The following is a 17084-nucleotide window of genomic DNA, read 5'->3' on the forward strand; positions in this document are numbered from 1 at the left end:
GCCTGATCTGCAAGGCCATGGAATGGATTATCATTGACCTCATTAACAGGGACATTGGCAACCAGCAAACACTTAACCGCACACAGTTTGGCTTTGTCAATGGAGGTCATGTCTGTTAAATCTGGTTGACTTCTTTGAGACAGTCACCAAAGCCATGGACGAGGGAAAGACGGTACACACCACCCACCATGACCTATCTAAAGCCTTCGACAGTATTCCCCACTCGGGCATAGAAGATAAACTCTCTCAACTAGGTATCAATCTATATGTTACCAGATGGGTAGCAAACTGGCTCACTGATAAAACCCACCTAATCAAAACAGGGAATACCTCAATCAGTAGAACCGAAATGAGCGGGGTACCCCAGGGATCTGTCTTGGGGCCTCTATTATTCAGGATATAATTCTCTGAGGTGCAGACCAAAACCAGCGGGCTATGGCTGACCAAGTTTGCAGATGACTGCAAGCTTGGCACAGTCATTAATTCCCCAAGTGATGTGGATGTCCTCCAAGAGGGTCTAACCCAAACAAATGACTGGTGCCAGAAACATAGTCCCAAGCTGAATGCCAAAAAATGCATCATCATCCCCCTTGGGGGAGAGTGACATCCCCACATATTATGACATTAATAACAATGTCCTTAGTACACAATCAGTAGTAAGGGATTTGGGCACCCAGGTTGATAGCAACCTCACTTTTGACCACCATGGTGCTTCCATTGTACCAAAAGCTTTCTAAATGGCCCACCTCATAAGTAAGGGCATATCATCCCGTGACAAAGAGGTCATACGATCCCTGTATTCTTCCCTTATAAGGCCAATTATTCAGTACAATGTCCCCTTTGGCATGTACCTCGTAAAGCACATGCAACAGTTGGAGAGACTACAGAGGTTCCTCACCAGGAGAATCCAGGGCCTCAAACACCTACCCTACACAGATAGGCTAAAAGCTCTGCCCCTCTACTCAGTTTCATACAGACTCCTCAGAGGTGACTTCTGTCTGGCATACAAAGCAATCTCAGATCCCGCCTTGATGGGACTGCTGCATATCCGCAAGTCAAGCTCCACTCGAGCAACCTCAACTTGGTCTGAGATATCAGTAGGACTTGTGCAGGATATTTTTGTGTCCCAGAGACTCCCATATCTGTGGAATAGACTCCCTCTCCACGTCAAGCAGAGTACCTTATTATTACTTTTTAAGCGCAACCTGGATAACTGGATAGGAAACAGAAAATACACTCCTGGGATTCCACCTGTATCCCTGCTGGACAGGGGCTCTGGGTGCTGATTTGTCTAAACATGGGCTAAACTCTTGGCTAGGCTTATAAGGGCCTCGGGGCCAATAGCCTAATAACCTCCTATGATCCTATGATCCTATGATTCAAACCAGGAATGATTTTCTGGTTTCCCATCCAATTGTCCAAGTTGCACTTGAATTGGATTAGGGAGGAACTCTGCTTCACATGAATGGGGAGCCTGTTCCATAGATGGGGTAGTCTCTGGGATACATATCTGTCTGTCCAGCAGGTCCTGTTTATATCACAGGCAAGGTTTAATTCTTTAGAATGCATAATTCTTGTACTGTTTGTTTTGTGGATATGTAGGAGGTCCTTCAGAGTGGGGTCTGACAATGTCCTGTATGCCAGGCATAGATCTCCCCTCAAAAGCCTGTAGGAGACAGAATACAGGGAAAGGGCCTTGAGGTGGTCTGCATAGGGCATTTTACTTATGCCCTGTATTCTTTTAGTGAGGAAACTCTGTGGACATTCCAGTTGTTGGATATGCCTGGTTAGGTACATAGCAAATGGAGCACTATACTCAATGATAGGTCTGATGAATGCCAAATACAGTGGAACAATGACTTCCTTGGACTTAGATGCCATACCTTTGTTTATAAGTTGCACAACGTAGAATGATTTCCTCACCACTATAGACACATAATGGTCAAAGGCTATATTACTGTCTACAGTATGTGTGTCCCTAAGTCCCTGACTACTGAGTCAACTCTAAGGGGTGTGTTGTCAATATGATAGCTACCAGGGATGGATGACATCCCAAATTACACTATTATTCATTTCCTGGCATTTAGTTTTAGTCCATGGCTTTGATACCAGTTGTTTGTCTGTGTCACCCCTCCTGGAGAACATTTGTGTCAGTGTGAGATTCAGTGACAGCTCCTAATTTGCAACCATCTGCAAATTTAGTCAGCCATATACCACTGACACTGGCCTTGACTTCTGAGAAGTAAATGCCAAAAAGGAGCGGTCCAAGGACTGATCCCTGAAGGACTCCACTTGTGACTGTTACTAGTTAGGTAAGCTAATTTCGATTCATAGTTAGTTTTGGAGGACTTCACTAGGAGTCTTATTTGCTTGTTTAAGTTCTATCAGGTATGGCACAGTCAATACAATTGTGCAGATGCTCATATAAAGCATTGGTATATAACTCAGCATAGGTGTCTGTTCCATCAGTGGGGGGAGGGGCTATGAAGTTATTTACACTGTCACATAAGAGGTTGTAATTGGCCTTGGAGAAGTTTTTTAGTCTTGTTGCTGCTGGGAGTGAGGAGTCTTGTGTTATAGTTACTTCCAGCGAGACTGATTTGTGGTCAGATCTAACCAGGGATGGCCAAAAACTGCGGATGGTGCAGTGGTCTCACATGTTGGTAAGCAACAGATTCAGGATGTTTAAACCCCTTGTGTGTGGATGAACTAGGACTAACGAATGTACAGCATTATGCTCTTGATTATTTGACAAGGTCTAATTCGCTGATACCAGATAATCAAAAACAGCAACAAAATGTAGGCATGAGCACTGTTACTCTTTATCTTACAGTATTACAAATATCATTTGGTAAAATGTTCATATGTAAAAGTTACAGTACAGTAAAATATGTTTGACTGTTCCCTGGTGTTGATCTTTGTGAGGTTGAATTCAGTTACCCAGAGTGCATCAGCCAAGACAAGCAAAACACAGCAAAATACACCAGCTGGGCAATGTATTAATTTGGTTGCAAAAATGTGCCTGCAAAAAGATGACTATGGAGAAGCAGAACACAGCATTATGGCATTTCATAGTTTGCCAAGTCTTGCTCTTCAATATCACATGGTGAAAAGTAATAGCCAAATGTTCTCTTACACCTACCACGAAGAACCTATCACTCTATTCCACCATAATGCAACACCACTACGATACAGAAAAAGCCAACATTTGGTCTTAAAATGTTTTTAATGAAGTATTAACAAACTAGATTATTACTATCCTCCTTAGTGTCCTCAGTTTTCTGGATTTTTTCACTTAGTTCCTTGCTATTCATCTGATTTGGGGTCATCATACAGGCAGCCTGGACAAGTGTCTTCCTCACAATGATGGACCTGATGACTCGTGCAATTTCAGGCATGAATCTATCCCAGGTTATGCAATATATAGTGACTGAGGGTACTCATTCTCAGCCCTTATGCCAGTTTGCTAGTACACACAGCCTCTGCTGGATTCAGTCATGGGCAGACTGGGCTGCTTTCCACCCACCAGAATGCATAAGCTTGCATCAGTCACTCACTCCCACAGACCACACCTCCCAACATTTTAGCACAAGAAATCTGAACACAGCCAAAAATAATGGAGTTACAAAGGCCAAAAAATAGAGACAAATTGTAAATGTTGCCCTTATAAACTTAGAAAGTTGCTCAAATAAAAAAGTGTTGTGTTAGAATGCATTTTCTGAAGGATATGAAGTCTGAATCTCAAATGTCTGTAATTATTCAGTGACTTCAATCCTCAATTATTTGGAAGAAAAGCAAAGCAAAATCCTGGACATTCTGTAAAACTCTAGACAGTCAAGAGGTATGCTCCCACACTCCCTGCCTGGCTACTCTTACAGTTATATCAGTAATGGATCCCAGGCTATCTGCATCACACTTAGGGCTGGTTTCTTTATAATTATTTTTAAGAATGCACAGTTTATCATATTTTCAATACATTATTATTAATATGTATTAGCATAAAATGTACTTTATTTAACTTACTGCAATTATTATTAATATATATAGATTCAGATATGTATTAGCAAAAAGCAAACACTATGTCACACTTTTCTAGGATATCTGCAAAAGCAGCACAGTAGGCTAATGAAATGAAAATTACCAAAATAGAATCTGAAATAAAAAATGGCATCATGGTATAAAGAAAGTGGTGTATAGCTATCTACAGCAATATAAACAAAATGTGCAAATCAATTATTGTATTATTAATTTATTTCAAGATATTCCACAAAAGCAAACATATTCATCAACAAGTAAAAATAATATTCACACTTCTCACCTCTGGATTCCTGTTTGAGCCAGAAATCTTGCACCTTCTTATTAATATCTTTGCTTTCTTCTCTAAGTTGTTTTTGCCACTGACGGAGTTCTTGCACCTCAGGATCACATCGCACCTGAAAATAATGTTGCTGTTAGTATTTTCCTTAAATTACACATATACTGCACTTCAAGTCATGTAAAAAGACCAGTAGCTGAATAAAAATATTTCCATCACATTAAATGGTAAACCAAAGCTGCCATATTACTTTCTTGTTAAGTAAAATTTTTGTTTTCTTTTTTGGACAAAACAAGATCAAATTCTGCTGTATTACAAAAAACTGACATCACTTACCCCAATAATGTTGTTTCTTTCTATCTATCTATCTATCTATCTATCTATCTATCTATCTATCTATCTATCTATCTATCTATCAGGGCTACCACCATTTCGGACTTAAGCTTGTCAAACTTGCATCTGTCAAGCTTATAGAAAGAAGACTGGTAAAACACCTTTAATTTACTACAACAATGCCTTCTGTGATATAAATTATTCTCCCTTCTTTTAAGAGTCTTCCTGCGGCTTGTTGTGGTAATTCTTCCCCCACACACTCCCCCTGAAAAGAAATCTTATTAGGATGCCTGTTATTGCTACTTTGTACTTTTCTTGTCAAATCTCACTAAAGATTATGAGGTAGTAGCTGGCCTGTTGTGCTCCACAGTAAATAGGTAAGCTATTAGAAAGTGAGCCCTTTTTTCTCAGAATCACAAAATTTGGTACAACTAACAAGTATTTAGCCTTTCTGATCAATTTACCCATGTAATTATAATCATATATTTCCCAAGGCAGAGTTACTGAAAACTGTATCCACTGCCTAATAGCCCACCCACTGAACATAGTACCTTTACTTATTCATTCATTAGAATTCTAGGCAGCTCCATTATTCAATAATACAATCATAACCAAGCAATAATAGTGTAAATAAAAATGTTATCTCAAAAAGGTATGAATTAGAGACTGTTGATACAAAATGTAATACCACATTAAATAGTCCCAAATTAAAACCTTACATCCAAAACGTCAAAGGCAATTACCATTATGAAAAGGTAAAGGATTGTACTGCAACATTATTTCTGTCAGTTCCACAAACAGTTGTTTTAACCAAGACATCAAATATCAGATTCAATATACAAATATAAAAAAATATATTATAATGCCATGCAATATCATACTATCCCTAAACTCTATGCTTCCTCCTGGTCTTTGTATTCCACACAAAACCAATGCAAATATCTTTATAGAAAACTCTCCCTAATCTGAATACAATGGGACCACAGTTTCAATCATTCTCAAACCCATCAGTCACTGCATTACATTCCCAATACGTTCAAGTTCAACAACTGTTTTCTCAAAACAGAATAAAATGAGTAGTGACAACGCAAACTAATTTTTCATTCTTATTCAAGCCAAAAGATAATTTGCTTGTCAAGGCCTGTTTACTGGTTCTATATTCACATAAACTACCCTCCTGAATTTTAGATTTATATTTCATTTACCTAGCTCTCAATGTCCTGCTCCATATTTTTTACAAATATTCAGTACTGCTTTCATTACAAAATTTGTCAGCATTCATTTTGGAAAAATCTAGTTCTCACTCCTACACTACATATTTCATACAACCTTCTTCAAATTAGATACACGTTAACTACTCAATAATTGTCAGCATTCATTTTGGAAAAATCTAGTTCTCACTCCTACACTACATATTTCATACAATCTTCTTCAAATTAGATACACGTTAGCTACTCAATAATATGGTTTTTGCCAGAAACATATGTGAGTATTCAAGATTACATTGCTTAAACATTTTAGCAGCACAGCTTAAATACTATGTTTTCTTTTTTTCTATATATTTTTGGTTTACCTTTCTTGACACACTGTCCCCCAATTAATTAATTGTGACATTTTTGAGTGAACTTTATTCATCTGGCAACCATTTAATTATCCAAAGTTATTTGTTCATGAATTACACTCAATTCATGCCTCAAATCTAATTCTAGAAATGAGACTGGAAGGCAGTTACTCCCTTAGGGCTTTAAATCCACATATTAAATGCTGTCAAGACACTGCCAATCCTTATAGTAATGCTCAAAAGTATGGGTAAATATTTACAAGCATGCAAGTTGCATACTTCCAAGAACAATAGATTTATCTGGTCTCTGTCTAGACACTGGGACACTTGAATTAGTTGCCTTGGTTCCCTTTTTCTGAGCAATAACACTCTTCTCAAGCTTGATCTCTTTCCCTGATGCTTAAATCCCTACTACAAGGAGATGAGAAAGGCCGAGTATAAAGAATAGCTAGATATATTTTTATCCATAACAAGATCACCTAAAGATCACAAAGAATCACATAAGAAACATATTTTGTTGGAACAATGGGAAGAGACAATGTCTCAGGGATTCCTAGTGGTCCCTCAGTAAAAATTTTGATGGGGAAAAGCTGAATGGATTGTTTCAGTTTCTATTCAGAGACCAGATAAATCTATTATTTCGGTAAGTACATAACTTATGTTTTTAATCTAGTCCTGTCTGGACACTGGAACAGTTGGGCAGAATCCCGAGCTAATCTTGGGCAGCATAAACCAGAAAGCCTTTGAGAGTGGTGGCTCCAACATCACCACAAGCCCTAGAAAGGGTGCCCAAATTGTAATGTTTTGTGAATATATGTAATGTTGACCATGCAGCAGCTGCTATAATGTCCTGCCAGGGTAAATTTCAAAGAGAGGCAGCTGATGTAGCCTGATCACAGACAGAGTGCACTTTAGGTCTGGTAGTCAATGACTTCCCTACAGAAATGTATCAGTAAGACATCCAATTACATAACTATTTGAAAACGGTGACTGGTCACTTTTTATCCTTTATTAACAAAGTAGAAGGACACAAACAACTGTCCATCCTTCCTGAAGACTTTGGCACTGTATAGATAAAATAAAAGTTGCATCTATGCAGTATAACTGATATTCTGATTTATTCTCATATTTAGTTAAAACACCAGCAGGTGGATGGACTGATTCAAATTAGTCTGTGTAGATACATCTGGCATGAAAAACCGATTAGTTGTAAGTATCACTCTGTCTGGATGAAAAAAAAAGAAATATGGGTATTTTGATGATAAGGCTGGAAGTTCTGAAGCCCTTCATTCAGAAGCAAAATTTACCAGAAGAACAATCCTCCAACTCAAGTCTTTTGACTCAGTGGAACTGGCAGGTTCAAAAGGAGACTTGGTCAAATTTTTGAATATGAAATTTAAATCCCAGGATGGGCTGACCTTGCAAAGGGAGGTCTGGAATAAAGCATTCCTTTTGAAAGTGCTTTATATGTCATTTGGGAAGCCAGACAGGACATGGAACAATCCAGGTGGATGGATGAGATTGCCATCAGATGAACCTTAACAGAAGAGTAACTAGCCCCTTCTTCAAATAGTTGTGCCAAAAAGGACAGCACCTGTGAGAGAGGAGCTGAATTAGGATCCACACCCCATTTACGTCCCATAAGGAAAACATCTTCCACTTGTCTTTGAACATTTTACATGTAAGTGGCTTTTCAGAAGCAGATAAATTACTACTTCTTCTTTTGGAAATTATGGATCCTAGGCCATCTTTGGAAGTGGAAAAACCATGCAGTTAGGTAAAGGTAACAAATGTCCAGATAAGGTGATCTGGACAGATGCAACAGAAGGAGAAGGGGTCTTTTCATCAGGTGAATCCACAACAAGGGGAACTAAATCTGGCAGAGCCAGACAATGACTATAAGACTGACCCTTGATTTGTATATCTTCTATTTATGGAGGAATTCAGTTATTAAATGAAATGTGTAAAGGAGACCTGGAGGCTAAATATGGACAAATGCGTTTCTTGGGAACTATCTTTCTTGGGGAAGAATATTTTAAAAACAATCTCTGCACTTGGTGCTCAATGATGAATCAAAGAGACTGGAATAGGGTCTTCCCTGTAGCCAGAATATGTTCAGTACTGTTTTCTTGCTAAAAGAGCATTCATGTGGGGGCAGACTTTGGCTGTTGAACCTGTCTGCAAGTCTGCAATCACAGTAGATGTCTCTGATACATACATTGTTACAAGAAAGCGATGTAATGTTAAGGAACATTCCCATACCCTCATGGCTTCTCTGCAAAGAGGATTGGAGCATGTCCCACCTTGTTTGTTGATATACCATACTACTGCTATGTTATTGATATGGATGGAAATTTCATACTGGGGGAACAAATCCTAGAATGTCTGCAATGTTATAAGGACTGCTCATCTCTAAAACATCAATGTGAAAATGGCTTTTTGTTGTGTCCACATTCCATGGACCATCTTGTTTTGATACTGCCACCCCCCCCCCCCACCCCCAAGAGAGGTGTGTATATCACCACTGGGGCTGGAAGGAGTGTGCCCACTGACAGATTTTGAATGTTTGTCCACCACAAAATATTGTCTCTGCATGTGTTGGAGAGTTTGATTGTGTCTGCCATGGATTGTAATGCTTGGTTCTACTGTGTACTGCGACTATTCACAGTAGAATTCCCATATTCAGTCTGGCAAAGGGGACAGTCTGGAGGGATGCAACCACAATGCCCAATACTTTAAGGAGAGCAAATGATGTTGGTCTTGGGTTCTAAGAGAGAATTGTTACTTCAGTCACAATAGAATAGACCTTGTATGTGGATAGAATTGCATTTTGAGTCACTGTCTTCAACTAGCAGTCAATGAAAGCTACAGACTCTCTTGGGTTTAGCTGAGACTTCAGATTAACCATGATCCCTAAGGACAGGCTCAGTTGGAATAAGTAGTGTCTTCCCAATAGAAGTGACTGCAGTTGAACTCAGCATGAGACAGTCATCCAGGCAGGTAATATACTTACTCTGAGAAGTCACATGTGAGTGTGACTGGTGCCATGCATTTGAACAGTCCCGTTCAAAAGGCAGCACTCAAAACTCACTGACTATCACCTAGAAGCTAAGGAATTTCTATGATGCTTTTGCTACCATGATGTATGTAAGTATCGTGGTGATCCAAAAAGCAACACCCAATTACCTGCATTGCAGCATGGCAATACTGACTGCATTGTCACCTTCTGGAACAACTCCTTCTTCATGTACTTGCTCAATCAATTTAAACTGAGGATGGGTCTGAGGTCCTGAGTCTTTTTGGGCAACAAGAAGAACCTGTAGTAGAACCTGAACCCACTCTGAGCTGGTCTGTTGAGACCTCTTGGACGGCTCTCTTTTGTAGAAGTGCTTTGACTCAATGAGGTATTGCCCTCTTCTGATGGTACCATCAGAGGTTATGAGGGCAAACTCTTGGGCAGCTGCAGAAAACTGAGTGGATATAGTTTCCCTTCTCAACCTGTCTGGCATGATGGCTAGCCACATGTTGAGGTGCAGGGGCAAAAAGTCCCCTGCCTCCGGAGTGGGACAGCTGGGTAACCTTTCAAGCTTAATACTAACATAGTTTTTGAAAGGACCCACTACAGCTTTGGAGAATTGGACCACCTATGCCTCTGGAGTGCCAGTTATACTGGAATTCCACTCCTGTGGGGACCCTGTGATATTGCTAACAATTCTGTGTCTGCTGGGATTTTCAAAACCACAAGTTCATGGAATGATTTTGGTTCTATGGAAAGACATTTGGGGGTACCAATAGTTTTGCCCCAACAGCTGTGAGCATTTTGTCATGATGCCCACACTGCAGAGATCTTACCTACCTTATGCCCAAATAAGAGTATACATCAACAGGGATATTGGCAAATGCCACTGTGATATGATCTGCAAAGTCAGTCAGGTTGAGTCAAGGTTGGCACCTCATAGCTAGGCCAGAACCTGTAATCCTGGCTGAACCATCCATAGTATTATTAAGCAGGTACACAGTGATTAAAGATATGGACAAAACTGTGGTCACTTGGGTTTTGAGTTGGGTCCTCAGATCACCCACAGGCAGCTGTTTCAAACTATTTTCAGTTTTTCAGCCAAATCCCTCTAAAATCTTGTCAAATGTGCCATATAGTTCAGGGCTCTGACAGAGAGTAAACTACTCACTTTCCTAGGCTAGCCATCATCCTCGACTCCTTATTCAGAGGATAGATAGCATGAGCATCCTCTCAGATATCCCTCTTCATGGCAGCTGATGCCACCATGGAGTCAGCAAAAGGTCCTTTATTCCAGTGCTGCCTATTCTTGGGGGATCACAGCACTTTATCAAGTTTCTGGGGTATGGGCTCAGCTACATCAGGCTCCTTCTAGACTTTGTTGCACATCAAATCAACCAACTTGTTTGGGGGTGGGAAGACCCAGGCCACTAGGAGGAGGTCCTATAAGCTTCCTACAAAATCTCTTTCTTTGGGAAGATGGGATCAATGGGTCAGAATTCCCTCTGTCACATCATTCCCAAAATTTTGTCAAAGGTGGCATTCTCAGTAGGGGATTTGGGAGAAGCCTTCCCTTCATTAAGATCTACATCTGGGAAGAGAAACTTCAATGGGGAGTCAAGGTACTTTCTCTTGCACCACCCGTTCCTCAGTAGGTTGGGGGGAAGAGTTTTCGGAGCTCTCCTCAGAAGAAGGCACACCACCTCTCTGTATAATGGGCTTATGAAGACTTCTGTATATAGGTAACATTACTGATGAAGAATGGCTGAAGTGCCCAGCATCAAAAGTGTCTCAGGGTGGAACCAACTGTCCAGGTGCCCTATCCTGCCCATACCACTGAAGCAGTCTACTCTGTATCAACAAGATGAGGAAAACATCTGGGTCCAAAATACCTGGCACTAAATGTGTTGGCACCAACATTACCATAGCACTGCTATGGACCCTAACATTGGCACTGAGCATCTTGGAGACAATGTTGTTCCTGTTGATTTCATCACCAAAGAATTGAGCACAGATCTTCTCAAAGTTGACAACAGTCCCAGAAACATCAGAGTCAAGTCAGTATCCAGTGATTGATGCCAAGACCCTCAAACCTAGTGGTCCCTGGCTTTGACACAAAGGCTGCCACAAAAACAACCATCAATGCGCATGGCATCTTTGCCAGTGAAGCAGTATCTTCCACCGCTGAGGGAACAGTTACAGAAGTGATGGCCAGTCCATCACTGCCAGCTCTGAAACAGGGGCCAGAGGCAGAACTGAGAAAATTGCAGTGACGCCCAAGTCTTGAGCCACCTTAGAAACACTGGGGGATTGAGATGAAACCATTGGCCCTCATGAATGTTTTCATCATGTGTTCCTAGTCTAAATGTTTAAGGGGCCAGAGGGACTGGTAAGATCGAAAGGATGAAGCTGAAGCTGGCCTGTAAGAGAGAAATCTCAACAATTCTTTCACTGAAGAGCAGCTGCCTATCCCTTTTCTGGGCAGTGAGTCGGTTGCGCTTAATAGTTCTTGCAATGAAGGAGATGAAACCCAGGTAGGGGGAGAAGTTAATAACATTTCTGGTCAGGAGGAAGAGAGCCTGAGCACTTTGACTGGAGATGTCTCCAAAATGGAAACATCTGGGTCATCAGTTTTGCATTTCTACCTCCTTTTATCAAGTTTGGATCCTTTGGAACAGTTCTTTTCTTTGTCTTCTGAAGCCAGTTTATCAATCGATGCCAACTTGATGAATATAAGTCCCCTCAGGACTAACTTGTTTTTAATATCCATCAGGCTATGATAACATCCAAAAGCAGAATTTACTGCTGTAGACAAGCAAAGTCTTTCTTTCTCTCTAGCGTCTCGGCCAATGCCTTTAACAGAGTACAATTACATCCATTCACAACCTCATTTATATATATTAAAACAAAACCAATTAAACAATTAGAGAAACACTTTACAAGAGCCATTTCCAATTAAGCTCTCTATTTAACCCATAAGGGTACAAAGTATTGAATTTCAAAATAAAAAGTGCTTCTTTATGTTGTAATTTACTTTTTAAAATGCATCTCTTTCACAATAAACTTTTTCTAACACACTTCCTTTCAACTTACTCCCATCACTATTATGGTACATTTTAAAATGTAACCCTAATGGGCTTTCCACTTTTTCATTTTTATATTTCTTAAATGTTCTAAAAATCCAACACGAAAATTTTACTATACATATATATATATATATATATATATATATATATAAGGTTGTGAATGGATATAATTGTACTCTGTTAAAGGCATTAGTCGAGGGGTTAGAGAGAGAGAAAGAATTTGCTTGTCTACAGCAATAAATTCTGCTTTTGGATTTACTGGCTGAGTCGTTTTTCTGCATTGTATTTTCATCTTTGGTTTCTTGCTATGATAACTGAAATGTTTACATAAAGGAAAATTATTATCTAAGTGGCTAACACCAATGCAAACCACAAACAAATCACAAGGGTATCCAGAGGAAATTTTGTGGCCAAACCTCTTGCATGTATTTTCTTTCCATGCCTAGACCTAAATACTGAAATATCAAATAACCGCATGCTAATCACAACAACAACCACAATATCTATAGAAATCAAAAAAACACTGTCTGCTGTACGCTAGCAAGAGGGGGCTCCACCCTAGAGTGTGATGGACCCACTGACATTGTTATCAAAATGGTAGATATAGAGAATAATATACCACCAGCAAACACATCAGCAGCTGACAGACCATTTCCAAGTTGACAAAGATATTATATGGGCATATGGGAGGAATATAATGATATGTAGCTCCTAATCATCTAGATATGAGGTCCTTAACAGAGACAAACATGGGACATATGGGGTATATCATAGGTGTTAGCCTACAGAATGCTAAAGATGTTTCTAAATAAATTTGGGGAGATAGACACTGCTCTCAGAGGCAATGAAACATCATTAGGAAGAGCTACCATTCCATCACCTATCAGGTTGCATGCAATGCACAGCCAGGGTTGATAACCAATATGCTTGCAAAGTACTCTGACAGTGTGCATGATTCATAAATATAACATATAAGCTATCAGGTTCATGATAATAAATCGACTATGGTTTGACTAATTGCAAATAACCTGAAACAATTTCACTGAAAAACACTCACAGTGAACACATGCCAGAATTTTTGGAGGAAGTCAAACACCCTCCACCTCTCTAGGTGGGGGGAGACTCACACAATCACTTTACTTATATATCCCAGCTCACCATTTCCACAACAGTGGGGAAAAGTGCTTATTCCACATTTGCTGAAAGTGATTTTCAGCAAAATGGTTTTACAGTATCTACAGTCAAACAAATCATTACCTGTCCAAATTCCAAGACATATCTCACTCTCTTTCATCACTTCTTGCACAGTGATATTTCATAGGGCTACACAGTAGATAAATCCAGGCACTATGTATCCATCTCTAACCCCCATAAGTCCTTACTGTGTTTTAGGTGATTCAGGATACCGTCTGAAGCCCTGGTTTATGATGTCCCACAGTATCACCGAAATTCAGTATAACACCCACTATCCACAAACACAGAAAATCTTAGAGCAAATGTTTGGCCTGCTGAAAGCTTCAATCCAATGTCCAGACATGTCTGGGGGCATTTGAGTATGCTCCTGCCACTCCCTGGAAGATACTTGTATCATGTTGCATTCTACATAACATTATCATAAGGAAGTAGGTAGCCTAAACTTCAGCCTCAGAAGCCATCGGATTTGCAGCATCAGGGCTTGTCACACTCACCATGAGTACATCCTTCAGCAGAAACAACAGTGATAATAACAGAGAGCAACCCAAATACACAGGTACATTGTGTACAGCATAAAACAGTGCATGAGAATCATCAAATTCTAGTCCAACTCTACAGATCCTGACAAGTACACATTGGCAGTGCAATGTCACAAAGAACAAAATGCTAAAAAAAGGCTGTGGTGAGAAGTGCAAGATCAAGTCATACTATGCACGAGATATCTCCACTTTTGTGAGGGAAGTGGTGTGAGTCATAATCATTATCATTTGCACAGGTGCCTAGCAACACATCAACATGTATATGCAAACACAGTGTTATAAGTATGCGTACAGTTCAACAGAGGCAGAGTCATGACTCTCACATGGCTGGCATCTCTGTCATAGTTAATGTTCTCCATGGACACGTTGAGTGAGCCAAAATGTGACTGTGATGTGGTCAATGCAATGGCTGGATGTGGAGACACTAGAAGTCTCCTGTGACATGATTTGGTTGGTTGCACTGCTGAAAAAAGACCTGTATGAGATCCACAGTTGCAATGCCCTGTCCCTGAATGGTTTGTACCTTGGTTTTCTATGACATGGGGTGGCAGATGGTCATATCCCTAGTCTCTCAGAAGCAGAGTGTGCTCCTTGTGATGGCTCTCTACTGGCTACACCAAGTACATACACAGACACACACAGACACATGCACACACACACACACACACACACACACACACACACACACAACACACACACACACACACACACACACACACATGCGCGCACGCACACATGCATGCACACACACACACACACACACACACACACACACACACACACACACACACACACACACACACACACACACACACACACACACAATGCAATGGACAGCATTACCAGCTAGGACAGTGAGAATACCACTCACCATCCTCCACGTGGTGTTAGACAAGATACCATATGCTACCATGAGACCTGACTAGGATCCATTGCCTACAAGAAGTGTTATCCTCACACAGGCCATACCGCATACCTACATTTTCATACCTCTGTATGTAGCAGACTATGCCCAGATTATAGCAGCAAAACAACCAGAGTCAGCACAGGATCCAATAGCAGGTTTATTGACTTCACTCTCTAGCGCCTCGACCACAGTAAGCCTTCAAGGACTCCTTGAAGGCTTACTGTGGCCGAGGCTTACTGTGGCCGAGGCGCTAGAGAGTGAAGTCAATAAACCTGCTATTGGATCCTGTGCTGACTCTGGTTGTTTTGCTGCTTTGTTGTGTTTAACGTTGTTGCTGTATGCCCAAATTATAGCCTTGCACATCTGTTGATTAATCCAAGTGGTATTTCACAAAACAGTGGCTGATTGGGACATCACACAACTTGGAAGACCACTGCACTGTGACTATATAAATGCTGATGCAAAACCTGTTGTTCTGTTAAACCTTTAAGTGAATTAGTGGATTCTGTCTCTTATTTGTTTCTGATTTTGCAGAACACCTCTGATTTTGCTTTATATTTATAGCATATCCCTCATTTTTTTGATCACTGAAGTTATACAGTCTGTCAAAATGCCTGTCATTAGTTTTATAGTTCTTATTGTTTATAAAATGGATGCCCTTGCAACACCTATTCTGTTAAATTTTTAACTGAATTAGAGTTGTATGGCACTTAAGACTAAAATGTTAACAAACTGCTTCTTGTAGTCAAAGTATAGGGTGTGAATCCTTCACCTGCATTTATCTATTGTATGATTTTGAGCACATCACTTAGCCAGATAATGACCCAAGTCACCCCAGATAAAGGACATTTTTTCCAGTGAGTTTACCTGGTTAACAAATATGTACAATAAAATAATATTTAAAATGAGTCCCTTTTTGGATCTTTCTGCACAAATTATTTTTTGCTTTGCTCAGAATTTTTAAACAAAGAAGCTGGACTCTTCCTTGTAAAATGTGTGGCTTTCTGGCAAATTGTTGCTGACTACAGTCACTATGTAATGACAGGCATTTGAGTTTCAGGCTTTGTATCCTTCAGACAATGCTTGATCATGTATCCTTCATAAAATGCTTGTGTGACACTCCTGCACTGGCCCAGTAATCAAGGAGCCTCAGTTCTCACCACTGGCAACAGTCAACGACGTACACAATGGGAGGATGACAAGTACACACACAGTAAAGTGCAATTTCCCTTAAGAGCACACAGAGATCACAGTCAGTCTGGGGCTGGTTTCTCCAGATCCCCAATAAGACTCCCTACTGGCACAGCTATAGGTTTGAGATCTCAGCTGAGTGGCCAAGCCAAAACCTCCAGCACCCTCTCTGTCCAACCAGTGCGTTGTGTCCCTGCCCAAGTAGCTGATGCACACACTTTGAGATTTTATTTATACACAAACACAAACACACACCTGGGAAAGACTGGCACAGGTTTGCTAGCTATGCCCCCTTCTGCCTAGACTATAAGGTAGTATCAGCTGCAACCAGCCACTAATTATCAACTACTTTAAGGCCCTTACAAAGGGTGCCCAATCCTACTGTGTAATGTTACTATTATCCAGATGGTAAGTGTGACCAAGAGCAAGACTATTGGGGTGGCCTATACAGTGTCACCAAATACACATGGAAGTACTCTAAGAGCTTAAATATCTATAAATAAACCAGCCACAATTAAAAGGTTTAAATATATTTAATAAACCAGGAAAAGCCGAAAAGACAAACAAACAAATAAATATATTTAATAATAAATAATAAAAAAATGAGACAATACTCAAACAACACAGCAACTACAGAGTTCAGAAATCACAGGAAACATTGTAAGACAACATTGCAGGACAGTCTCAAATAAATACAGTAAACATCTAAACTAATCTTTACTATATTCCTAGCTATCTCTAAGAGAGATTAATGTACCCTGGTTACTTACTATTAGCAAGGCAAGTGCTGATGAGAGGATGTTTCCAGGTCCAAGACAAGATACAAAATGCACAGACTTTCTCACTGAGAAAGTTTTTAAATTAATATTCAACATTACTGCTGGGTTAGCTTGGATGACACCACACTTTGCCACCTGACTTCAGTTCCCAGGCTAAATAGAT

General features: G+C 40.1%; 1 protein-coding gene across 4 annotated transcripts in view; it reads right to left on the minus strand.

Annotated features, from left to right (window-relative positions):
* The window catches only part of IQCK (IQ motif containing K), a 1183927-nt gene that overhangs the window by 248259 nt on the left and 918584 nt on the right, over nucleotides 1–17084 (minus strand). For all 4 annotated transcript variants that reach the window (XM_044089750.1, XM_044089749.1, XM_044089752.1 and 1 more), the window contains one exon: nucleotides 4319–4433. In XM_044089750.1, coding sequence (XP_043945685.1) covers nucleotides 4319–4433 — 115 coding nt within the window. The remainder of the gene's footprint in view (nucleotides 1–4318; nucleotides 4434–17084) is intronic.

This window comes from Protopterus annectens, chromosome 12.part0 (genome assembly GCF_019279795.1).
Source record: "Protopterus annectens isolate FY-2018-M chromosome 12.part0, PAN1.0, whole genome shotgun sequence".
In the NCBI taxonomy this organism is placed as follows: Eukaryota; Metazoa; Chordata; order Ceratodontiformes; family Protopteridae; genus Protopterus; species Protopterus annectens.